The following is a 27,425-nucleotide window of genomic DNA, read 5'->3' as shown; positions in this document are numbered from 1 at the left end:
GAAGAATGTCGCTTCGACAAACGAAATAATGTGAGAAAGACATTGGAAGAATTCTGCAAGAGCAGGAACTACGAGAATCAATGGTGTCCGAAATATGCCACCAAAGCCATGTCAATATTTTTATTCATTTTAAAATGTATTAAGAATAATTTTAGAGAAAATGAAGACGATAAACTGTCTACAAGGTTCCAAGCAACACTCTTTATAAAAAAAGTAACAAAAAATTCAATTTTTATTAAAAATATAACATTTCAATCTTAAGATTTGGCGCTTGCATGCAACTATGCCGAAGTTTGGCACACTTACCCTATTACATTTTATAATTAATCTTGATAATCATAAGGATTTCTTTAATTTTAAAGACTGTCGCTAGAACTTATTGATTCATTAAGTGATAAGTTTCAAATGAGTTTGTAAAATAGATGAAGTATAATTTAATAATTTGAGTAATAATCTTAAATTTTGATATCATGAAAACCTAGTATAATTATTTATGCCTAAAGGCTTGTACATATTGGGAGCAATTTTTGTCAAAAATTGCTTTTTGAAGGAAATTGTCTGCAGTAGATGTAGATGCAAACGTCAAAGATCCGTCAAAAATGATTTGATAAAAATTGCTCCGAAATGTGTTAATCTATAATCGTGCTTTTTGATTTACTAAAACGTAAAAGTATTCAATGACAAGAAAACCGTTTGTCGATATCTTTTTCCGTTCTCTCTCCAAAAGTGGTTATACTACGGACGGATGGACGGACGGACGGGCGGATGGATGGACGGATGGACAGACGGATGGACGGACGGACGAACGGACGAACGATCGGACGGACGAACAGACGGACGGACGAACGAACGGACGGACGGACGAACGAACGGACGGACGGACGGATAGACGAACGAACGAACGGACGGACCGACGAACGGGCGGACGGACGAACGGACGGACAGACGGACGAACGAACGGACGGACGGACGACGGACGGACGGACGACGGACGGACGGAACGGGACGGGCGACGGTCGGACGGAACGGGACGGACGACGGACGACGGACGGACGGAACGGGACGGACGGACGGACGGAAGGACGAACGGATGGACGGACAGACGGACGGACAAACGGATGGACGGACAAACGGATGGACGGACGGGACGGGACATCCACGAAAACCAATTTTTGGCGCATATGATATTCGTGATCTATGAGTATCAAAACGTGTAAATCCAAAATTTGGGCCCGATCTAACGAGGTCGGATTTCACCTGTGACTACAAAAGCTGAGATTGTAAAGAATCTCAGCTAAAATGGCGTTGATTATGCTTTATGGCTTTTGCAAATTTTGAAACATTTCCGTCAAAACAGAGCATTTTTATGCACTCTTAGAAAAGTTTAGACGTGATTACTAATGAAAATTAGTCGTTCGGGCGATTATTATCAAATCTATTTAAAATAGTTCTTATATTCTTAAAACATTATACTCATAATAAATTTATTAGTAGTGAGAATATAAAACAATATTTACGTGGATAAGTTGCGGCAATTATTTCATAATGCTTTCATACAATTATATTTGCTTGTGTTAATTAAATGAAATCATTATCCCAACTAATATTGGTCACTAATTCCTTTTAGTTCTCACAACCAATGTAAATAGATGGGCCTATATTTTCATAAAGTTATGACTACTTTTCCAATAGTAAAGAGTGGTTTTTGTTTTAGTAATGCGTTGAAGCTCTTTCAAATTTTAAGCAACTAATAAGAAATATGCATCACAATGAATGCTATATAGTAACCACAACTAATATGATATAGTTATTACAGCCAATAATATGGGTATCAACCCCATTTATTTAGTAATTGGAACTAATATGTTATAGTACCCATTACTATTTTGATTTAGTTGTGATAACTAAATGAAAAGGATACTTTAACTAACTGTGGTTAACTATTTCATTTAGTTACCCAAACTAAATATATAGTTGGGTCTATATTTACTATATTTTATAGTTCTAATAACTGCATATGAGCTTGTACGAACTAATTTTTTCTAAGAGTGTGTATTTTGTCAGGATTTATGTGCATATGTGCAAACTTATTTACTTCAAAATTCTCCATTTTGATAAATATGTCCAAAAGTGTGTAGACGCCTTTACTTTGAACATTCAATATTGATTGTAGAGATGAAGTTTTTGATTTTTAAAAACGAAACTTTCTATAGGAACATACAAATTGCGACAGTTTTAATCAATATTATGCTTTAAATTCTTGTTGTCAAAATATCGTATTTTAAAGAGAAGTTTTGAAGTAAAACGCTTCAAGGATGAGCTTAGAATTTTGATGTAACTGTTTGCATATAAATTTAGTTCAAAATTCCAATTTCCCCCCAAAATTTCTCAGTGATGTTTAATGATCTTCAAACTCAACTTTTGTACTTAAATTTTTAATTAAAATTTTCTTCAATATAGAGGCCTTAAAATCACCAACTAGTAGTGAAATTTTCTCAATTCAAAATAAGTGATTTCTATTAAAGTCACTACTCATTAAACTACATTACTATCCAAGTGACCTCATATATTTCTCTTACAAATGTGATAAGAACAAAACATTGAGTATCAGTTGAAAATTCACCAATTCACTCAACCCCAATAAGTATGCGTGATTGTACATTTTTGTCGTGTGATTTCTCAAAAAAAAGAGAAAGAAATATATAAAAGCAATGAGAGATCGTTGAGACACGAAATGAGGAGAAGAGTAAAGGAAAAAATAACTAAATAGAAATAAAAAGGTGCTTTAAAGCAATGTCTTTTTACATTCATGGTCGCATTGAGTTTATGCACAAGTTTTATATAATAGGAAAAATTGAGGACCTAGCATCTCATGTGTCACGTTTCTCCTCAACTCTGTGCAATGTTTAACTTCTCAATTATTCGTGATTTTAATAAGGTGACATTTTTTTTTATTACCATTTCTGTGGTGCTCTCAACAAATATATCACACTCTCTAGGATGATTATTGCATTGTCAATTATTCCAATTATTGTAATTTTAACCCTCATACCCAATGGCCTTTTTCAGAGATAAATTGTATAATAAATAAAATGTAGAATTTTTCAAAGTTGATAGATACTCTCAGTAAAGTATTTTCCAGAGTGGAGCTCTATCAAGAAGAGTTTTAGATGATTTATTTTTGCTCTAAGCAATGAATGTTATTTTTGTTTCAGCAAGTTCTGTTTTTGCTCTACCAAAGAACATTTTGATCTAGCATTAAACGTTTATTGCATAACAACGTTTTCTTAGCATTAAAGTTTTTGTTTTTAACGATGTTTTCCATTTTAGTAGCAAAAGTTATCTATTTCAGTATAGAACGTTTTTTGAGAATCGTTTTTGATTTAGCATAAAACGCTTTTTGTTAATGGAAATCAACCTTTTTACTATAACAAAGAATGTTAATAGCTGTAACAAGGAGAAGATTTCACAAAACCCAATGAATGTTTTCATTCGAATACGGAACGGTTTTCACTTTAGCAAGGTATTATTTATCACGCGGAACATTCCCTGACCCATCAAGGAAAGTTTCCCAATTCAGTAAAAAAGTTTTTTCTGATCGAGTAAGGAATGTTTCTTGATCTAGCAATAAACGGTTCCTGAACCAGCAAAGAACGTTTCTTGATCTAGCAAAGTACATTTCCTGAGCGAGTTAGGAACCTTTCCTGCCCAGGCAAGGAACGTTTCCTGCCCGGCAAGAAACGTTTCCTGATCCGTTAAGGAACCTTTCCTGGCCCGGCAAGGAACGTTTGCTACCCCGACAAGGAACCTTTCCTGCCCCGGCAAAGAAACGTTTTCTGGCCCAACAAGGAACCTTTCCTGCCCCGGCAAGGAACGTTTCCTGCCCCGGCAAAGAACGTTTCCTGCCCCGGCAAAGAATGTTTCTTGTCCCGGCAAAGAACGTTTCCTGTCCCGGCACAGAACGTTTCCTGCCCCGGCAAAGAACGTTTCCTGCCCCGGCAAGGAACGTTTCCTGCCCCGGCAAGGAACGTTTCCTGACCCGGCAAGGAACCTTTCCTGACCCGGCAAGGGACGTTTCCTGCCCAGGCAAGGAACGTTTCCTGCCCTGGCAAGGAACGTTTCCTGCCCAGGCAAGGAACGTTTCCTGCCCAGGCAAGGAACGTTTCCTGCCCAGGCAAGGAACGTTTCCTGCCCAGGCAAGAAACGTTTCCTGCCCAGGCAAGGAACGTTTCCTGCCCAGGCAAGGAACGTTTCCTGCCCGGGCAAGGAACGTTTCCTGCCCAGGCAAGGAACGTTTCCTGCCCAGGCAAGAAACGTTTCCTGCCCAGGCAAGGAACGTTTCCTGCCCAGGCAAGGAACGTTTCCTGCCCCGGCAAGGAACGTTTCCTGCTCGGGCAAGAAACGTTTCCTGCCCAGGTAAGGAACCTTTCCTGCCCAGGCAAGAAACGTTTAATGCCCCGGCAAGAAACGTTTTCTGGTCCGTTAAGGAACCTTTCCTGGCCCGGTAAGGGACGTTTATTGCCCCGGCAAGGAACCTTTCCTGGCCCGGAAACGAACGTTTCCTGAACTAGAAAAGAACGTTTCGTGATCTAGCAAGAAAAGTTTTCTGATCCAGTAATAAATGTTTTTTGATCTAACAAAAAACGTTCCGCGTTCTAGCAAGGAACGTTTCCTGATCCAGTAAGGAACGGTTCTTGATCTAGCAATGAACGTTTCCTGATCTAGAAATTAACGTCTCTTGATCCAGTGAGGAACGTTTTCTGATCTAACAAGGATTGGTTCCTGATCAAGTTAAGAACGTTTCTTTATCTAGAAAGGAACATTCTCTAATCTAGGAAGGAACCTTCCTTGATCTAGTAAGAAATGCTTCCGGATCTAGCAAAGAATTTTTCTTGACCTAGCACGAAATATTTCTTGATCCAGTCAGGAACGTTTCCTGATCTAAGAAGGAACATTTCTTGATCTAAGTAAGGAATGTTTCCAGATCTATCAAGAAATGTTTCTCCACCTAGTAAGGAACGTTTCCGGACCTAACAGGAAACGTTTCCTGATCAAACAAGGAACATTTCGCACTTTCCTACTCTATAAAAGAATGTTTCCTGTTCTAGGAAGAAACGTTTCTTGATCTAGCAAGGAAATTTCTCTGATCTAGAAGAGAAAGGTTCTTAAACTACCAAAGAATTTATTTATTCTAGCAAGTAACGTTTCTTGAACTATCAAGGAACGCTTTTTGATCCAGTATGGAACGTTTCGTACTTTTCCAAGAAACGTTTCCTGATCTAGCAAGGAACGTTTTGTTTTCTAACAAGGAACGTTTCCTGATCTACCAAGAAAATTCTCCTGGTCTTCCAAGGAACGTTTCGTGCTCTAGTAAGGAAAGTTCTCTGTTGTAACAATGAACAGTTTTTGCTCTAGCAATGGATTTTTTAGCTCTACAAGAGAATATTCTTGACAATACAAAGGAATATTTTTCTGTCTTATCTTAGGGATCAGTTTTTAGTCTAACTACTAGGAAACATTTTTTGGAACTGTTTACTTAAGAACATTATTGCTCTAGCAAAGAACATTTTCAACACTATCAATGAATCTTTTTCAATCGAGCATTTAAAACAGATTCACATTTTCTCACACAAAAATAAAACTTTAATGGTGCACACACAAAATAAAAATGAAAGATTTATCTTACCTTTTTGTAGAGTTTAATCCATGTGAGATCACCCTTGGAGTCTGTATATTGAAGTCCAAAGAACCAAACCTCACGTAATCCAATTGTCTTGACCACTTGATCGAACAATTGTTTGCCGGTGGTAGTTTGCTGAATTGCAAACTCCAACTCGGCATCCATCGTGGTAACACGTACATTTACCTATAAAAGAAAAAGAAAATAAGAGAAGGCATATTCACAAGTGAAAAGTACGATTGAAAAGAGATTAGAGACAAGACGGAAAAAATCAATTATAAGTTTAGACATGCATTAGGCCTTATAGGAAAAATCAAAGAGCCATTTTATGTGTGTACACTAGTAGAGTGTATTAGCACAAATTTCTCTCCATCAGCAGAGAAGGTATTTTTTACTTCATCTATTTACTGCTTCTTTCTTCTTCTTCTTCTTCTCTTTGTACCATCATGATGCACAAATATTCATTTAACAAAAAAAATCTTATAACCGATTTTTACGCCAACAACGCCAAGCCGTTATAAAATGCAATATTTTTATCGGAGGGAGTGGAAGAAATGGGTAAAATTCACTGCCATCCCATTCAAACTCACATGCTATATATTTGCTCAAAGAATTATGCGACACTGAATTGTAGTGTCCTATTTTGTATCCGGTCAAATACTACAGCAGTGCCAGACAAAGAAAGTAACTCAGCATAAAGAGTGTACATGTGCTGACTTTTTAAATTCACTTTAAGCCAATTAAGAGACACCTTTTCATATCTTTTTTTCTCTCTTTTTGCTTCTTACCCTCTCAACATACAAAACTTATTTATATGCCAGAAAGTCTCATCTAAGGAACGTTTTTTGGTCGAATTGTGTTTAAAAGTGAAGTTGTTTGTCTGATTCTCAATCACGCAAAGTCAATTAAACGTCTCAACATCGAGCAACCACAGTGTAACACTAAAGTTGGCGGACTAAGGATATTATCCGGAAAATTAAACATTATAAAGCATTCTTGAACATAAACCAGAATCGAACCTAGATCATCTGCTTTATAGGGTTAGCGCTCTACCTATTTAGCTACTGGGACCTGGATAAACCAAATAAATATAATGGATTTGCTTTAGAAAAGAAATAGTTCACTTTGTTTTTTTCTACGACAAAATCAGAAGTGGGATATCACTTGCGGCTGTCAAAAGGACAATTGTCAAAATCTTAGAGTATCTGGCAAGGGAGCACAGTCTTGAAGCCGATAATATATATAAAACTTAAAGTAAGGCTTCTCAAAAATAACAACATCTCGAGCATTTTTCGTTCTTGAGACCTAAGGAAAATTTCATGAAGACGACATTCTCATCTCTTTGTATCTCAAACATGTTGTATCTGTCATGTCAGACAAAGGCAAAATGTTTGAGAAAGAAAGGGATTTGAATTTCGACTTAACGAAATTTTCCTGACCTTAAAGGTGTGCCAAAGCCATAACTATTAAAGAACACTATAAAATAGTTACATTATTTTGTAAATCACTCTAAAACAAATAAACGCTAAAACTTTGAACATAACCTTAAAATAAATTGTAACATCACATGAATCATGAGTTCTTCATGTGCAAAAATGTGTCAAGTTGCATGAGTTCAATAAAAAGTTTAATAACCAACTAAAAAACGACTTTTGCAATAGGAGCATCTTCGAGATAGAAATTTTTGTAGCTTTTGCACTTGAATGGGAAGAGGTTATGTCATTTTTATAGGTTATGTAATTTTTTATCTCTGTGATAAATACAGTAAAGTTATGCCATAACGTATTTTACGTACGATGGACATGGATAGACAGATTATAAGCCATGTTCAGGAAATTTTGAATAATATAAACGCTGCACTGTTTCTAATTCCCTAAAATAATTCGAAGGTTATTATCATATGTAAGGTTATGTACATTTTTCTATGTTTTCAAGGCCGTTAAACGTCTAAGACAGGTCGTATTAGATTTGTGCTTTATTTTGACAAATAAAAATAAATCCAAATCTAATGTGACAATTTAAGTGGCCTCTATGAATCATTCTAGAGATTAAATTCACGAACATAACCAAACAAAATTATGAATGTTACAGTTCTGTCTCTCTATATGCATAGTTTGGGTACTTTTTTTTTTGAAAGTTCTCTCTCTGAACATGCACATTTTTTTTTAAATTCATAACAGTTTTTGTCTTTCTTTTAATAAATTATTTTTTTTATTTTTCTAGAATTTCCCGTGTTATTTTAACTATAATATGAGACAGAAAAAATAAAATTAAGAAAATTAAAAACGAGAAAAATTAGTTACCAAGAAAATAATTTTTTTTATTACTTTGCCAAATGTAAACAAATTGATTTTGAATGCAACCGACACAAAAGCTGTGCATCGACACGGTATGCATATAGAGAGACAGCACTGTAGCTGCTTATTTATTTATTAAAATATTTTAACGAACTTTATTGCATTACAAAAAAAAAAACGTAACGTTTAAAGGAAAATGTTGTAATCAAATAAAATGAATAGTATCGAAGGACCAGTCAAAATTTTAAATATTTCTGTTTTGAAATGATGAAAATAACCTAATCTTTCTGTTATCACAGAAGGGAAGTGTCTTGGATAAAAGGTAAATGAAGTGTTGCACAAGATAAACTAAATTTCAGTTTATCACAATTTCAGAAATGGGCAGTAACCAGTAGCAAGACAAAACCTTAGCAGTAGTCACTGTTCTTTAACTTTGAAATCGCTCTTCTACTTAGAACAGGGAAAGTGTCTTAAATTAAGAAAAATGGTGTTTTGTACGAGATATTTGGAAATGAATGTGTTCAAATTTTTGATCATAAAGAGGCAATTTTTGAATTGAATAATCAAGAACCTGTAACCGATTTTATACGGTAACGTTCATAAATCTCTTGCTTCAAAAATTGTAATATTCACAGCTTTTTGTTTACTAATTTATCCTTGGATTGTGTCCATGATAAACAAAATCCATATTCGAAACATTGAGATAAGAATTAGGATAATTTTAAGGACAATCGTTTAATTGAATAATCAGGAACCTATAACCGTTTTTGTTCAATAACGCTCTTCAATCTCTTGTTTTAAAAAGTAAAGAGTTTTAGCACTTCTGTGTTCACTAAATCGTCCTTTAATTGTGTCCAAGATAAACCAATCACTGGTAAAAATAAAAGGGTCAAATTGACCCTTTTCCAAAGGATGGATCATATTTGACTCTTTGAAAGGGTCACCAGGAACCCTTCGAAAGGGTCACGGTTTTGACATCTATTTAATTCCGGAATAAACGAATAAAAAAACAATGAAAAAGTGATCTTTGGTGTTCGCTCAGATGAGAGAAATATGATATCAGTAATAAGTTTACAATAAAACATGATTATTCGTGATAAATGTGCATACTAAATTTCAAGTGATACAAAAGTGAACCTTTCAAAGGGTCAAATACGATCCATCCTTTTGAAAAGGGTCAATTTGACCCTTTTATTTTTACCAGTGATCCTATATTCGAAATATTGAAACGAAACTAAAGATAAATTTAGAGGAAATTCTTGATTTGAATAATCAGTAACCTGTAATCTTTTGCCGGTAATGTTCTTGAAGCTCTTGCTTCAAAAATTGCAGTTTTCGCACCTTTTTGTTTACTAAATTATCCTTGGATTGTGTCCATGATAAATAAGATCCAAAATCGAAATATTAAGATGAAAATTAAGTAAAAATTTAGAAACAATTTTTTAATTGAATAATCAGTTACGTGTAACCGATTTTGTCGGGCAACGCTCGTGATGCTTTTTCTTCAAAAAACTATAATTTTTGAACTTTTTTGTTTATTAAATTATCTTCGGGTATAGGGTCTAAGATAAATAAAATCCATATTCAAAATATTAATAAGAAAATTAGGATAATTTTAAAGACAATCGTTTAATTGAATAATCAGTAATGTAAAAACCTTTTTGTCCGGTAATGCTCTTGAAACCTTTGCTTCAGGAGTTTACGGGCTTTTTTGTTTACTAAATCGTCCTTGGGTTGCGTCTAAGGTAAACAAACTCGATATTCGAAATATTAAGATATAAATTAGGATAAATTTACAGACAGTCGTTTAATTGACTAATTAGTAACGTTTAACCGTTTTTGTCCGGTATTGCTTTTGAAGCCCTTGCTTCAGGAGCTTACGAGATTTTTTGTTTACTAAATAGTCCTTGGATTGTGTCCAGGATAAACACAATCCATATTCGAAATTCCATGAGGAAAACGCGTAAATTCAAGCCCTTAAATGGCAGATTTAAGCACAAACCAACCACTTTACTTTAAAGAATGTTTCCCATTAACCTTCAAACATTAAAAAAAACACTAAAATCCAAACTGATTTTCAAACTAAAAATCACTTTTACGAATTTTATCGTCACACTGTGGTATTTTTCAATCTTTGGTTTTTGATTCTCAGTGCTTCGTGGGATTTTCCTCTTGGTAATTTCACTTTTTCCCCCTTTTTTGGCCATTAATTTGCATCTTCTCAAGGTCATTCTTTGCAGACTGTAGCGTCTCCATTGTCAGAACAAAAGAAGTGAAAGGAAGACGTTACACCAAGCCCGGAGTTTCTTCCAATTTCAAATTCCGTAAGCGTTGGGACATTTTTTTTTTCGATCAAAAAACCGCTGAGCTTCAGCATTTTTCAATAGGCACTGTCTTTTTTAGATGGCCAACATTTTCTCCAACCGTTGAAAACAATTTTTTTTTCACTTGACTAAAAGTCTCTTATTCTTTGCCATATGTGCGCGTTTTTGTGCTAAAAAAAAAACAGGGGCCTTTGCTCATTTGAAATGCTAGTTGAGTAAAATTATGTTTAACTTTTTCTTCATCTTTCTCATCTCCCTTCCTAATGTTATGTTGTATATTTTTTTTTTCAAATACACAATTTTGTCCGACCAAGTGATAATTTCTTTCCACATTTTAGTACCACATCCAAAAAAAATTTCTCTTAAAGCTTTTTGCTTCATTAAGAAACATCTCGGTAATTGGATGGGCACATGAAGGGTCTTCTATTTTTTTTTTGCGAGAGAAAATTGCTTCACTAAAAATATAATTTTTTAATATCACATCACAAACTGACCATTTTTCCTCCGGCTACCATTTTAATTGTTCTTGAAGCACTATCTTACACACGAAAAGCTAATAATATGGGTTCTTCTTAAGCAAGAAGACTTTCTAATCCTTAGAACTTTGATTTCTTGTCCTCAGAAGATAGAAGACAAAAAAATTAACTGAGTCACACAGTAAAATCCACAAGAAAGCACTAAAAGAGGTGGAATTAGTTAAGAATATCCAGGCTAATATTTGCCCAGTTAGCACACTCTCAATTTTTTTCTGTTCTGTCTCCTATTCTTTCAGTCCAGAGACCACTCTTAACATCCAAAAACACTATACAACTGCCACAATATCCAACTCCCAACTGAATACATTCAATTTGTTCAAACTACTTCCAACCCAACGGTCATATTCGTTGATTGCGTCACGATACTCCAACCGGGAATACATAAAATCGCGCTTTATTTACCCCAACACTATCGTCAACTCAATTCTGTGTCTTTTTTTTCAGTATTCAGTGGAATGGAGGGAGAATAAGACTATTATATTTCGTCTTTTTGTCTTTTCAAAAAAAAAAAAAAACTCACACAGACAATTTTTCCTTCCCCCCTCTCTATTTTCTCCCCTCCGGAAAACTTATATGATCACCGGAGATGTTGAGAAATCTGTAAGATAGTTCTCCTCTTAAATACAGTGTTAAAGAAATTTCCATTTGAAAAACAAAACGGCGAAGAAGCACTACTAATACCGCGTCTTCTTAAAGATAAACCGCCTTTTCCGAAGCATTAGAGACTATACCAAAACTCTATGCGTTTCGCTCTCTCACTCTCTCTTCAACAGGAGAGACCTTAAAACCGAAATTCCAGGTGAGACAAGCAAGCCACCAGGTAAAACGGAACTTGCAGCATTTACCTCACCACACAACACACAACTTCTTAGCCATCACACAAATACATCAGCAAAAGTTTTTATGTTTGTAAAGAAAAAAAAATGCACACACAACATTAATCCACCTCAATGGTGCGTTTTCTCGATGCAACCAACGAGAGAGATCGCCTATATGCGAGAATAACCATGAGGCCATTGTTGACCAACGAGATCTCTCGGCATTGTTGACGCGTCAACAAGCACGTGATTGCAAAATCCACTAGATTAGAGATTATCTGGTAATCTTCACCGATATCCGTCCACAATATCTCGTGCTAGATGTAAAATATGCGACCATTTGCTGAATTTTACTGATTGTCTTCACAATTGGTACTCGACGTAGGAGAATAACAATACCAATTTATTCAAAATCGAAATTCCCTCTATACACTTCGTCCATCGCCGACTTAGCTGTGGTAAGAAATCCCCGAAATGATTGTATGCAAGGAGATCAGGCAAAAGATATTTGTCTCAGAAGAAATACTAATCATAGGGGAACTGTGCCAAATTTCGGACAGTTTACAACATCGGACAATTCTTTTGTTTTTCAAACAAAAGAGCGTCGCCTATTGTAACACTGTATTAGAAAATCATTGAAAGAGTTCTGGAAGGGTAAGATACTTCGAGAAACATGGTGTCCGACATTGCATACAAAACAATATCTGTACTTTTAGAACTATAGGCATACGAGGTAAGCTATTCCATAAAATAATTCCTTAAACAAAATTGGGATTACGTACCAAGCGAACAGAAGTCTGTTCAATCATTTTCATAACAACTTAATTCTCCATTGAAATATTACAAGACTACACAAAAATATACTTTATTCAGCAAACGCTGCCGTATTGATGTTAATTTTGTTGACAATTGAAGTGTCAAGATCAAGAATATCGAAAATTCGGAATTGAATAACAGCCAGCGATTCCGGTAGATTTTCAAGTATAGGTTTGGCTTTGTCTCTTTAAAAGGTTTTTTACTGAACAGAGCCAATAAGTTCTTAGTGTTAAATTGGGATTAGGTACCAAGCGAACAGAAGTCTGTTCAATCACTTTCACTTTCTTGATAGGGAGTGTATCCGGTGTTCGCCAGTGGGAAAAGTGGTCACCCTAAGAGGAAAACACTTTTTTGGTCTTGCCCAGAGCTTTCGGTCCCAATATGGACCTTCTTTAGTGGCTGAAAGGGCATTAAAATTTATTTTGCAACATTTTCTTGTTTTTACAAAGGTCATTTCTGGTCATTTTTACAAAGGTCATTTTGATGCCCTTTCAGCCACTGAAGAAGGTCCATATTGGGACCGAAAGCTCTGGGCAAGACCAAAAAAGTGTTTTCCTCTTAGGGTGACCACTTTTCCCACTGGCGAACACCGGATACACTCCCTATCAAGAAAATCGCGCCAGTTCCCATTATAAGATTACACTTTCACTTTCAATTGTACGCATGATACCATTTCTCAAGGCTCGCAGTGAGTCGAAAACGAGTTGAAGTGCACATGGCAATTGGTTGAGATCAGTGGCAAAGACAATCAGAGCCAGTGCCCCCATAGCTCATTTGATAGAGCATTCGCCTAGATAGCGAAAGACCCTCAGTTCAAGCCTGGCTGGAGGCAGGAATTTTTCCTTTCTCTATTTGGGTTAAATCTGTGGGTTGGGAATCACTTGTTCTGATTGTCGCTCTCTGTACAGAAACACAAAATTTATTGGAATTACGTACTAAGCGAACAGAAGTCTGTTCAACCACTTTCATAAACAAAAAAGAAGTTATAGACAATGCGACACACTGTGATAGGGGATCTCAGTGGCGCAATAGGCAAGACCGTTGGATCTTGGGCGGATGAGATCTCTGATTCGACTAGCAAAGTTGTGAGTTTGAGTTCCGCCCAGTGCAAGCAACCGAATGTCAGAGAAAGACATTTTCACTGTGATAAAAACGTAATATAATGCACCGCTTCTGCCCAAAACACTCTGGGAGCATGGAAGAAGCATACACATCACGGAGAAGACGCTCCTGGACGGTATACGCATGGACTTACACAGAAAAAAAATATTTTGTAAAAATGTTCGTAAATATTTGTGAATTCCTATGGGGGAGTTACGAAATGCTCGTGAATCGTATAACCCACAAACATGTTCGTAAAAGTTTGTACTTTTTCACAAACATTGTTTGTAACATGATCACTTGACGAGCATTTTTTGTACTTTTGCAAACATTTGTTTGTAAATGTTCGTAAACACACAAAAAAATGTTCGTAAAATTTTGTCATTTGTTCGCAAATGTTTGTTTTCCTTTCGAACATTTTACGAACATTTACGAACAAATGACAAAAAATCCCGAACACTTTTTGTGTGTTTACGAACATTTACGAACAAATGTTTGTAAAAGTACAAAAAATGTTCGTCAAATGATCATTTTAGAAACAATGTTTGTGAAAAAAGTACAAAATTTCACTAACTTGTTTGTGGGTTATACGATTCACGAGCATTTCGTAACTCCCCTATAGGAATTCACAAACATTTACGAACATTATTACAAAATATTTTTTTCTGTGTAGCAGATTCATCTATCACGGAATACAACAGCATTTAAACATGATTACATTAAGGTAAAGTGCCCTCGACTCGACCGGTGGTCAATATTTGAATGTTTGATGGTGAATTTCTATAAAATTGTTACTGATTCGTATTTATTTATGAAATAATTGACCTGTTAATGTTAGATCATACGCAAAATATTAGTGCAAATATAAATAAATTGAATAAATAACTCTATCGGTCGAATTGAGGAACCGTTCGACTTGAGGGCACTTTATCTTAATAAGAAAATATTCCGATACAATTAATAACTCTGTGATATCCGAGAAATAGCAAAGCAAGATATTGGATGAGATTGAACTGAACCACTACTGGTTCATTGCAATCTGAGTCTAAATACATCATGTGATCCTTTTTGCCAGGACCACTATTCTATAGTTCTAATAGACTTTCCTATCTTATTGCGGTTCTAGCTCTATCAGACTCTTTTTGTACCATACGAACTTCTTTAGTTATGTGTATCATACGTTACACATCCCGAGCTCGGCACACGAAGACACAAAGCCCTAAAGAAAGGATGATCCAGTCACCACAAACTCCGCAAGGTGCTGTGGCTCATCAGCCAGTACACAATAATTGGGAGACAAAGTCAACAACACAAGGCTACAGATAAGGAAAAAGAGGAAGATCAAGGATGGAGTAAACCCAAAGAGAAATGTGATCAAACTTGCGAAGTCCAAGGAATTAACGCACACAGGAGTTGAACGGCCTGATCAGGCGATCCTTCGTCTCAGTACTGACACTGAAAAATAATTCAGTTTCGTTAATGAAGAAAGGGATGATCAGAACCCTAGTAAGTACGGGTCTGGTATCTGGTACCCTTTGGAGTGAATACTTGCTACCTTATAAGGGTGCGCAAGGTATGAAAATGGAGCCCTTCTTGCCCATTCCCGGAGAACCATGAATCGAGCTTCTTCTTCTTCTTCAGCGGAGTCTAGCGATACAATGCCTCTGAAGTTAGCCATTATAGCGCTCCTCAGAGTCACCACCCAACGACCCCAACCAACAGTGATTAGTACCGTTGATTGAGAAGAGTCTTCATCAGGACGGGCTTTCTCCCTCCAACTCCTTTAGGATTAGGATCAAGAACCCACCCAAGAAGCAAAGCTGCCTTATGGAACCAAGTATGAAACAAGTCTTTTAGTGCACTTTTAAAAGATTTAAAGTGAGAATTTTCTGTTGAAGTTCCTATAAATGCTCTTAAGATCCTTAAGACCAATAACCAAGAGCGTTATAAGTAAATAAAAAGATTTTTGGTTCTATAATGCCTTACTTAGGGAATTCTACAAGACTATAATAAAAAAAAATTGCTTCTTGGGCTACTACACCGGCAAATCTAACACAAATTTTGTTGATGAAACCTAATATACCAATAAGATATGGAAGTATAACAATAAGATTCTGATAAGCAGCCATTCCAGCTTCGAAACACTAAATTAATTTTGTTGAAATAACGACAGCACAACTCTAAAATTACAGTGATAGTGTCAAGAATAACAAAAGAAACCATCACTTAGCAGAAATCCCTCACACAATTCCATCAAGATCAACCTCACACAGTGCTAAAATTGATCAACAGAAAATCACCTTCACCTGAAATGGAGAGAAAGAGAAGCCAAGATTGTGACTCAAGAAAACCGATGATGTTTTTTCTTCTTATTAATTCTTTTTTTTTCTCTCCTACAAAATTCTTCTCATCTTCCAACTCTTAAGAGCAATATCTCTCTCTTTAACACATCGCTGGAGCTTAAAGGAAAAATACACAATTTGAGAAGCAATAAACTCCACCATCTTTCGTTCCTGATCATTCGTCAAAGAGAGTGAGGTGGAAAAGGTGTAAGGTAAAATTCATGAATCATACTCATTGCTTCGTAAGCCTACATTACCTACATTTATTCACAATTGAACTCTCCAATAGAAATAATTGAGCAGAAGACACTTGAATTGTGAAAAACACCAACGTACAGGTGATTTTTGTTCACAGAAATAACAAATGCATCAAGGGTATAGAGAATTAATCATCATTTTGTGCCATAGTTTAATTAAATCAGTCAAATCATTCACCATTCAATTCCAAACTTCTTTTATTTTTCTGCCCATTCTTTTACACATTTTTTTTGTATTCGAACTAACTCTGGGGAGGTTCGACAATTTCGTTTGCACTCCAAGGTTGGTGCGTGTCGTGTGGGTCAAATTGAAGTGAGTCAGTGGGTGAATAAGAAAACCTTTGAAAGTTGCGAGTTGCATTGCAAGTAGGATTGGAGAAAAATGTAGGTTAAAAAGGGTTTTATTTTCACCCTTCAGGCAATTTCCAACGAGTTCTAATAACCATATGAACACTCAGAAAAAAATGAAGTCAATGGTTAATAGTATAAAAAATTACATTTCAATTGAACACATGGTGCAATTAGTTTAAGGATAGAAGAGTGATTTTGATTGATAAGTCAACAAAACCAATTGGTATGGGTGCCTGGGGCAAAATGTAACAAACTGAAAATTTCAAAAGTCGATATATTACAAGATAAAAAAGACTGATATTTCAATTTTTTATCATAGATAGCCTTAATGGACCCCCTTAAACGTCTATAGATTTTAGAGAATCGAGCAATGAATAAAGGAAATAAAGAATATATGTAGAGCATACGGACCATACGACAATTGATAACCCGCTTGACGACCGAGCCCACCAATCATTCCTAGACGTGTACTGAAGATTTCTAGGGCTAAATGCGAAATTTTGTTTACTCGTGGAAAACCCCACTATAAAATCGCAATATTACCCTCAAAAAAGAGAATGAATTGTGAATAACTTATTTTCCAAAACTTATGAATTAGTGAACATTTCCAAAATAGTGGTGCTATTCCAATAAAAAATGAACATGTTTTTTAGCACTTCATTGTTCTGAAGTGTCTCTGCATTATCGACTTTTCTCTGTGCTGGTTTTTCTCACGACTGTTTTATGGTTTTAGAACACGAAGAAAACTGGGAAAAACAGTCGAAACAGTATCCAATACAAAGAAAAGTCGATAATGCAGAACTTTAGAACAGTAAAGTGCTAAAACATATTGTAGAAGATTTTCCGCCAAACAACAGGAAAGTAGCGATCGTGTCGTTATTCTCCTTGACGTTGGCAACCCTTATTACTGCAATCTCAAAGTTGCCTCCCTGACCTGCTTCAGGGTGAATGATATGACACCCTGGCTTGGCGCCATGAGTGGTGGAGTCACTGTGTCATGGGAAGGCTCAGAGTAGGGAATCTGAGCTTGCGATTTAACGAGGGCCACCACCTGTTGAGTGTTAGTGTCAGTAGTCCGGAAGAGCTACATCATTTTTATTTTTCATTGGAATAGCACCATAAATTGCATTCGCTGAGCACTAATCCGTTGTCAATTTCAAGATGATCCGAAAAGTTTTCCGAAATGAATTAAAATGGTATAAATAGCTCAATGCCTTTCGGTATTAGTTCCAGAAAGCTTGAAAATTTTGACAAGATTATAGAGGCCAAATTCTCAAGCATAACCTAACAAAATGTTGTCTGGTATGATCTCTTTTAATATTTTGAAAACAAAATTGCTTTGAAGGGCAGAAAGTGTCTCGGCTAAAGGTGGAATGGTGTGTTGTACTAGATAATCAGGATCGCTGAATCGAATGGACAGGACTTACAAATTTAAACCATATTTTGCAGAGGTAGTGCCTTTATATTACGAAATTAACTAAGTTTCTCTATTTTAGTACACATGAAGGTGTATCGCATGAAACAAAATGGAAGCTTCACCAAGCAAATTGGTATAGTCTTTGATTAAAAAAAAACAGTATTTTTAGTAAAATTATTGAATTTAATTAAGAATATAAAATATAAGTGAAATTGTGAAAATTTAAAAATTTTTAAAAATATTTTAAAAGAAAAGTTTTATTAAGTGGAAAAACGGATCTTGTTAAAATTTTGTGAAAAGGATGCCGTGGATTTGACAAACTTTAAATAAGATCCACTTGGTCGCCGATTTGGCAAAACTCTTTCATATTCTGTACGAAAGAATATCATTTAGACAAACTTTTTTTGTCATTTTGACAATATATTTCTTTTTTTTTTTTTTTGAAAGTATAGAAAACGTTCTACAAATTCGAAAGAGTTAAATTATTTAATTTACGATCAATAATATTTTCTTAAAATGTTATGTTTCTCCTTAAAATTATTTTTTTCAATCAAAATTGGGTTATGCGCAAAAATCGACATTAAGACCGCAATGGCCGCACGCAGCAATCCGAACAAACGCCAAATGAAAATTCTACGTCAATGGTCAATAACGCCATCTGGACAAACTTATTTTGACTTTTATTCGGTTTCAAACGGTTCTTGCTCACACCTGATTTAGTGTAAAACAATTGTAATTGTTTTTTTTTAATGCTTCCGGCTATTTAGATCGCTAAAATTTCATGAAATCAAAATTCACGTCCCTTTTTTTTCTCAAAATATTTGAATAAGTCTCTCCGACTCTTTCGGTCTCAAAATTGAACTGAACTAAATTTTATTTGGTATGATGATGTTCAAAAGAAAAAAAAAGGAATGTGAAAGAGTAGGATAGATATATTCAATGCTTTTAAGAAAGAAAGGGATGTGAATTTTGACTTTATGAAATTCTGCTGATCTAAAAGGTGTCCCGGATTCATAATAATTCCAAATGACGAACAAGTTTAAAGGACATTTGAAGGTCAAAACTGCTAGTGACCCAAACATTTTATTCACCACCATTTTCCTGAGTGTAGTGCACAACCCAAATGAAAATCTATTACATTTCTTATAAAGGAAAATGTTTTCAATTGTCTGACAATCAAATATTCACTTGATATCCTTCATTAATATCTATGTGAAAGATCAAGGATATAGCCACTATTTCAAGATTCAATCGGAGAGACCTTGAGTTTCCCAAGGAGAAACACTCTTTTCCGATATCACGACAATTCCCCTGATATCAGAAATTAATTTTTTTTTCTCTCATCGCTTCTTTTGAACTTTTATTGCAACTCCAAAAGTCGACACAGAGAGCTCTTCACAATTCTTATAATTTTTCTGTTTTTCTCTTCATTCCTTTTACAGCATAGCGAAAAATAATCCACCCCAAAAAGATCTATACGTCAGAGACATATTTTTAGAAGAAGGTAATAAGAGTGAGAGACATTGTAAACATAAAATGGGATTGTATTTGCTGACAAGAGATGATAATAAAGCAATTTTTATCAAGATTGTTTGTTAAATGTATGAAATCAAAACCACTTTGTATCATCGCTAAATTGCTCTCTATATCGTCGGTTGCCTCAGCAACTGTGCTAACTGCATCTGCTTTGTGTCTGCATTCGTTGCAAACACCGCGCTGCGATGCGTTGCTTACAACGAATGCTGACACAAAGCAAATGCAGTTAGCACAGTTGCTGAGGCAACCGACGATATTATGCGTTGTATATCTCTTCCATCCAATATTCTTCATCTCCTCATATCAACGATGGAGAAAACAGCAAAAATTATGATTTACTGCTTCACTTAACTCCCTCAGCAATGTAAAGAAAAAGACTGTCCAATTTTCTCTCGCACTCCACAAACATTGAAGCCAACCCGACTGACCACAAATCTATTGCATTTATCTACTAGAAAACTATCGCTAATGCCACCTACTTTAAGCCTAATAAAACTTCAAATTTAAATATCGTGATATTTTAGTAATACAGTGCTGTCTCTCTATATGCACACTCTATATATGCACAGCTTTTGTGTCGGTTGCATTCAAAATCAATTTGTTTACATTTTGACAAAGTAATAAAGACAATTATTTTCTTGGTAACTAATTTTTCTTGTTTTTAATTTTCTTAATTTTATTTTTTCTGTCTCATATTATATTTAAAAAAAGACGGGAAAATCTAGAACAATAAAAAAAATGATAATTTATTAAAAGAAAGAAAAAAAAACCGTTGGGAATTTCAAAAAAAAATTGTGCATATTCAGAGAGAGAACTGTCAAAAAAAAGTACCCAAACTGTGCATATAGCGAGACAGCACTGTATGTAGTTGATTTTTATAGCTTTTGATTAAAAATTAAACTGAGTGAAAAATTAAACTTTGTGAGTTGATAAAAGGTCTTACGCGTACTTTTCCGTTAAAAATAAGCCACGCCCCTCAGAAACTTGTAAAATGAAAATAATGTGGGAGTCAATTTTTTTTTAAGTTAAATCATCATTCTAGCTCTTTTAAATTACTGAAAGAAAATGCTAACAGCATAATAAAATTTCGTTTAATGAATTAAAGGGTACTGAAATTTGCCATTAAATGCCTCTTTAACGTCATTCCGGATTTAGACCCACTTCGATTTTAAGATTTTCGGAATTTCGATCTTTTCGAAATTATAAGTATGCACTCACAAGTGGAGTTTGATTCTCCGGATTCTCCAATTAAAAGGTAAACAGAATTCTATTTGCATAAAATTCGTTGATGTTCGAAGAATTCAAATTCAGTTTCAAATTTTCACAATAAATTTTCGAACGCGGTAGGGAAATTTATGAAGTAACAATGGGAAAAATCCTATAATGAGCCTTTTCGCTTTTATTTTCCCAACACAAAGCAAAAACAGATGCATTTTGACATTTCGAAATTCGAACAAAAAATGCTTCAGCCACCGTGCGGACGAAACGAGAAGTACAAAAGTATTTTGAAATAAATTTTCGAATGGCTTTACTCTTGGGCAAACCCGGCAAACCCAATTTGTAGAAGAAAGTACCCAGTTTTATTGAGAAATATAGGAAAAATTTAGTTATTATGAAGATTGGGATCGTACGAAGCATGGGAACTCTCCCCTAAGTGGTAAGATTCTGGCCTTTCAGGATCTTGATCTTGATCCATTCCGTATTTTGGCTTTCGAGATTTTAGCTGTCGTCACATTAAAGTGCGTGGTATTATTTTATTATGTCGCAAATTACTTAATTTTCGGTTTATCTAGCACGTTTTAGAAGCTAATTTTATAGAGGGCTTTGCCTATTTTTATTATTACAAAAGTATTTTGAAATCGATTCTCGAATGGCTTTTCCTCTTGCTAAACTCCACTTTCGAATGGTAAGATTTTGGATTTGCTAGATTTTGATCCATTTGAGATAATTCCTCTTTGGGATTTTGGTTCTCGAATCTTTGAGATTCGAGTTTCAAGTTCGAAACCGAATTTTCGAAATTGAGTTTGAATATTCGAAATTGAATGTTAAACGACAACAACGGGAAGAATATCGTTTGCAACTTTGAAATAAGTTTCTTTTCGGGCAATTGAGAAAGATTAACGGAGCAATATTTCATCCAGACTGATATTTACTTTTAGTCGAGACACTTTCAATTTCGAAAGAATTCTATTCTATTCTAAAATTTGGTCGGCATGTCATAGACTTTTCCATTTAATTTTGACTGGAAGATTTCAATCAATCAAAACGCTGAAGTTAGCTTGTCTATGAACCGGAATTGTGTCTTGGTTAATTTAGAGTGTTTCTTAGCGTGATTATCAATGTTTTCTTACAGAATGGCGACTGACTAAGCAATGTATCGATTACTACCGGTCAGCTGGGAATTCGCTAATAGTTATTTCTCAAAACATTGTCATCAACAAGGAAGGAAAACGAGAGACAGAGAGAGAGGAAGAGAGTGAGAGCAAAAGACCGTGAGGTGGGACAAATTGAGAAGAAAATATTATAATAATTTAAATAATATTTGCCTATATTGAGAGGAGATACATAGAGTCTCGCTGGGTGAAAGTTTCCGACACTCAGAAAGCAATCAACAGGTGGTTGAAGGTAAAAACACCTAATAAACGAGATTTCTCAAATAGTTTCAATAGTTAATTTTCATTTGGTGCTTTTTTATTGCCTATACCTTTGCCTTCTTCATCTCTTCTGGATGAAAATAAAATGTTGCAGAAAAATATGCAACAATTGCTATATAATCATTTTTATGTTGAATGGAGAATTCTAACCATTTATCTGATAACCATTTTCTAATGCAATATTTTTATAATCCCACCTTCAGGTTATAAAATTCACAAAACTGGTTTTTCCGCCTATTTTTCCCCGGACAAACTTTTATATTAAACCTTCTCTTTCCGAGCAATTCAATCCAACAAGTGAATACTGGTACAAAATTGCAAAATATGCAACTCTACAATTTTTAGTCTCTCTCTATCTCTGTCATTTCCTCTGTTTAAATAAAAAAAGTATTTTGCATTTTATTTTTCTATCATCAGCACAAAATCCACACAACTTCATTGATAAAATAAGGTTTTTCTTCCTTCAGAAAAAAAAATTATGATTCCATTTCTATTAATAGCCACTCACATAATCCCTCTCTAAATGTTCGTGAATCAAAGGGGTCGATTGAAAAGGCTCATCAATTGCAAAAGCACTGCCGTAAAAGGTCGACGACAAAAATGTGTGTAATCTAATCTTGCACAATTGTAAAATTATAAATAAATAGTAATTTTGCGCCTTTTTTTTCTTGCTCTATCTATCGAAAGCATCTCAGTGGAAAATCGCCAACAAATGGTTTCTTCCTCCGCAGCAAAATACTCTTGTGGTTAAAATGAACAAAAAAAGAGTCATTCGTCAATATACTTTGTTTTTTTTTCATTCGCATTTTGTTGGCCATTTTCATGCTTTTCACCTTCTCCTTCGTCAATAGCCAAGTTCACTTTTGCAAGAATCAATGTTTTATTACATGTTAAAATTCCATTAAAATGCTATTTTAAAAGTTTATTGTAATTGTTGAAAATTCAATTATTATGACCAATATGACAACATTAAAATCTCTTTAATTTTGCCTCTGAATACGGTTTTACAACACAATTTTAAGTGTTCATTTAGATTCGAAAACGCCCCTTGGGGCTTTGCATTAGCCTTCCGAGTTGGATATTTTGACCAAATATTGCCTTTTCAGAGAGCTGTAGTTTGGTTACAATCAAAGTGTCTCGACTAAAAGGTAAATGACACTATTTGCATTTTCGTTGATGTCATTAAAAAATATTTTATTTTGATAGGGTAGAGTCAGCCCTTTTGGCCACCTAAAGTAAAATCACATTGTAAGGCAATTATGAATTTATTTAGAACAGGAAAATGGGTCTTATTTCTTGACCTCTAGTCTAACGAATCAGAAAACTATATTTGATTTTGTATCGACTTGATTAATTCTAAGTTATTGAAAGAAATTCTCGACATGGTACACAATCACTAAAAAACATGGGATTCTTAAGAACTTTGTTAATGTTAAAAGAAATTGTTTTGCATTATTTAATATTTTTGATGAAAATATTTGATGTTATTCAATGAAAGTCCATTTCTTAATTAACTAAATTTTATTGTAATATCATCCTTAATAAGATTTTCTAACAAATTAAATGAAAATCGGATGTGGCTAAAAGAGCTTACTTTTTTCGGTTGTGTAAGTACTTTTGGCCATTCATTTTCCCATACATTTTACACGTGGCGCACCTCGCGGATTTCAGTAAAACCAATCGTGTCTTTTGACTGATTTTTACATCAAATAGAAAATGTGCAAAAAGTCGTTTAAAATACTCTAATAATCACATAAAATTGGTGTTAAATAAGAATAGGACTTGTGCTATGTATTTGTGAAAGTTTTTGAGCTATTTCTTCTGTTATTTTATTAAAATTCTATTGGGAACAAGTGGCCAAAAGTGTTTACACACAATGGCCAAAAGTGCTTACAAAGTGGCCAAAGGTACTGAAACATGCATAGTTGCATAAAATGCATTTTTCACTAAAATATCCAAAAAAATTGGGTATTCTCTTGGATTATTAGGAAGAAACGCCTTTAAGGTATCTTTGTACAAAATTTCATTTTATTTAAATGAAGCTTATAATAACTACAAGCACATGAAACCTTAAAGTGGCCAAAAGTACTTACTCCACCCTAAATTACAATAAAAAAAGGTTTTTTATTACTCAACTCACCGTCTTAGCGCTGATTGTTCTGCCATTTCGAATTTCGATATTCTTGACACTTCAATCGTCAACAATTTTTAACAACAGTGAATTTTTGTGTAGTTTTGAGAAATATCAGGATGGAAGAACGTTTGAATTGCAGTTTCAATAAAATAAATGTCTTTTTGATGAACTTGCTCACTTTTGTGTTACTTGACGGTTTAAACATTCGAACTTCCAACAGGTTTTTAGGTAAGTTCTCTCTGATATATCTTCGAATCGGTAAAGGAAAAACCTCAACCGGAGAGAGCTCTCAAATCGGGAAGGTTATTACTGAACGAGAGGAATGTCTCTTTTTTGGCTTTGCAAATAGATCTTCGAATTTTTCAAGATCTTCTTGTGAATGATAAGATTAGACTTCTATGTCTTTTAGTAAAATGAATGACGTCCATGAAATTTCCAAATTTTGTTTTGTTATAAAATTTAGTAATGCAATTTTGAATTATAATACTGTTATGTTCTTTTTATTAACTTATCTCCCGTAAAATTGTATTTTTTACAAATATTTTGTAAAGGCAACAAATGATTTATTAAATTTACTTGATTTTTTTTTAAAATTATTTTGTTTGGATAATAATTTATAACTAAATCAAACCAGTTACATTTTGATTATTTGATCATAAAGAAAAGCAATTCTAATAAACTTAACAATTTTAAATATCCTAGTAATGATTTACTGAATATTTTATCTGCTATTGCTTTCTGTGTAAATAATTCTCACTGTATTTTCCCGTGAGCTCTCTTTCCAAATTGGATGGTACTTTTTTATCCATTAACCTATTGCTGTATTATTTCAATTGTGGCCCACTAATTCAACCTTGATAACAGTCACCAAATATAATCTCTCTCTCTTTCTCTCTTTTTCATTTTTCCACGTTTCTTCTCCACCTCTCCCACTTTGCTTTTCATTGTTAATCGATTACGTAAAGGAAATTGGTTTTTTGATAACTTTTTACGCGACTTGGGGGACACTGAAAATGTTGGTGAGCGCATTAAATGCGAATGTCACCCAATTGGCGCTTCATCTGTGGCAACTTTTTTTTATTTATTTATTTTTATTTTTGTTGATGATTTTGTGGAGAGAATGCAAGAAAACAGTTTGATTTATGCACAACAGACTCTTCAATTAATATTCCAAATTTCACACAATCCTTCAATCTTTTCAGTAAAACATTTATTTTCGCGATTGTCATGGAATGTCTGAAGGATTGTCTCCAAATCACTTGCCAAGATTTTTACATTAAAACAGATAATTCATGGGGTCAATGCCAGATTTTGCATTGTTTTATGTAAAATCTGTCTTTAGTATAAATGCCTAATGCAGCAAAATATTTAAATAAATGAGTTTTGGAAAATTTTATTCATTAAAATTAAAATTTTGAACAAAATTTAATGCGACGCAAATCAAGATTAAGTTACTATGATAATAAATGTTACTAAAAAACTTTGCAGTAAAGCTTTCTAAAAGTTTGTATCATATTTATATAAAATCTGAAAAATTCATTTCAAAAACTTCTTGTTTTAAAGACTGATTAACTATTTATTAAATTTTTTCAGTATCTTTCAAATTTTGAAAAAAGCATTTATATTGATTATGAACTATTAGAAACTGTATTGCAATTAGGGGAAAGTGCCCATGCTTGATACCTTTGGAAGCTTCGTAATGACTAAATTTTTCCTATGTTTCTCGACAAACGTAACTTCACAATATATTTTAAAGACTGGCAACTTTCCCATAGTTTTTGAAATATGGTTTCGATGGGTCAAATATATGTTATATTACATAGAAAATTTAGTCATTACGAAGCGTCCAATGGTGTCAAGCATGGGCACTTTCCCTACATGTCTTATGAAAAAGTTAATTAATCCGTTTTCATTCTTTAAAATCAGGGTGGCAAAGCGTACCAGGCTTTGCAAAGTGCTCGAACTGACTTAGATGCTGTACCTCAAAAGTACTTTCGAATAATTTATTATTTACCGGTTCTCAACCGATTTAAACCAATTCATAAATCACTGAAAATACCCCCAAAACAGTTCTAAGAGAATAGAATTGATTTTCCGACGAAAATTACTTATCGGTTCATAACCGGTTTATTACCGGTTCACAACCGCTTTGAACCGATTTAGAAATCACTCAAAACATTGCTTAAAATACATCTCAGGAGTAATACAACTGAATTTCAAATAAAAAGATGGCAAAGCGTCCCAGCTTTGCGAAATGCTCGAACAGAGCTCTCCGTGAATTAATTTTTCGCATGATCTTTTGGTGCTTACTGATCTTACACCTTCTTCTTTCTTTGAGACATCAAATTGATTCATAAATCACAAAAGCATTTCAAAATCAAAAATTGGTAAATTAAATGATCATTTTAGAATGTTCTGGCATGAGTTACAAGCATATGGACAAACAAGAAATGTAAAAACGAGAAAAATAAGTCATTCACTTGGCGATTTTCTTAGGTCATAGATATGGTTGGACGAAATGTTCGCCTGGACCACCCCCAAAACATATCCAAAAATAAAAGAAATCGTAGGAGTCGTTTTTGAGAAAAACCAAAAAAACATGGTTTTGGAGGGGTTGGAGGAGGGTGGGGGAAAATAAAAGTTATAATAATGTTCCTTGGGTCGACTTATAAGGTGGTCCTCCGAAGATCCGAATTTCGTATCTCTTACCGTTTCGCCTCTAGATGTGTAACTATTTTATGGACAGGAAAAAGAATATTAAAAAAAACATTGGTCATTTATGGGTACTTAACCGATTGATTATCGATTGCGACCGATGCAATCAGGTTGGAAATTTCAAGAACTTTCCGAAAAATGCAAATATAACCAAATCGGTTGAAAAATATGCCCTCCAAAGTGGTTTGACCTTTGACCTCCAAAATCCAATATGGCGATTTTTTTAGGTGATAGATATGTTTGGACGAAATGTTCGCCTGGACCACCGCCAAAACATATCCAAAAATAAAAGAAATCGTAGGAGCCGTTTTCGAGAAAAACCAAAAAAAACATGGTTTTGAAGAAGATGGAGGTGGATGGGGGGGAAAATAAAAAAAGAACGTCTGGAGATATCGTTTTTTTATTGGGGGTCACCCAAGACCGGAACTGGGTATCTCTTACCGTTTC

General features: G+C 34.5%; 1 protein-coding gene across 4 annotated transcripts in view; it reads right to left on the bottom strand.

Annotated features, from left to right (window-relative positions):
* LOC129807908 (moesin/ezrin/radixin homolog 1) overlaps positions 1-27,425 on the bottom strand; it is a 71,700-nt gene that overhangs the window by 32,652 nt on the left and 11,623 nt on the right. For 2 of the 4 annotated variants that reach the window (XM_055857507.1, XM_055857509.1), the window contains exon 3: positions 5,687-5,866. In XM_055857507.1, the coding sequence (XP_055713482.1) occupies positions 5,687-5,866 (180 nt within the window). Of the gene's footprint in view, positions 1-5,686; positions 5,867-10,795; positions 11,536-27,425 lie in introns of those variants that run through there. The other 2 variants (XM_055857508.1, XM_055857506.1) reach the window with 2 other exon arrangements.

The sequence above is a fragment of the Phlebotomus papatasi genome, chromosome 3 (assembly GCF_024763615.1).
Source record: "Phlebotomus papatasi isolate M1 chromosome 3, Ppap_2.1, whole genome shotgun sequence".
Lineage (NCBI taxonomy): Eukaryota > Metazoa > Arthropoda > Insecta > Diptera > Psychodidae > Phlebotomus > Phlebotomus papatasi.
This window is presented reverse-complemented; position numbering and strand designations above follow the sequence as displayed.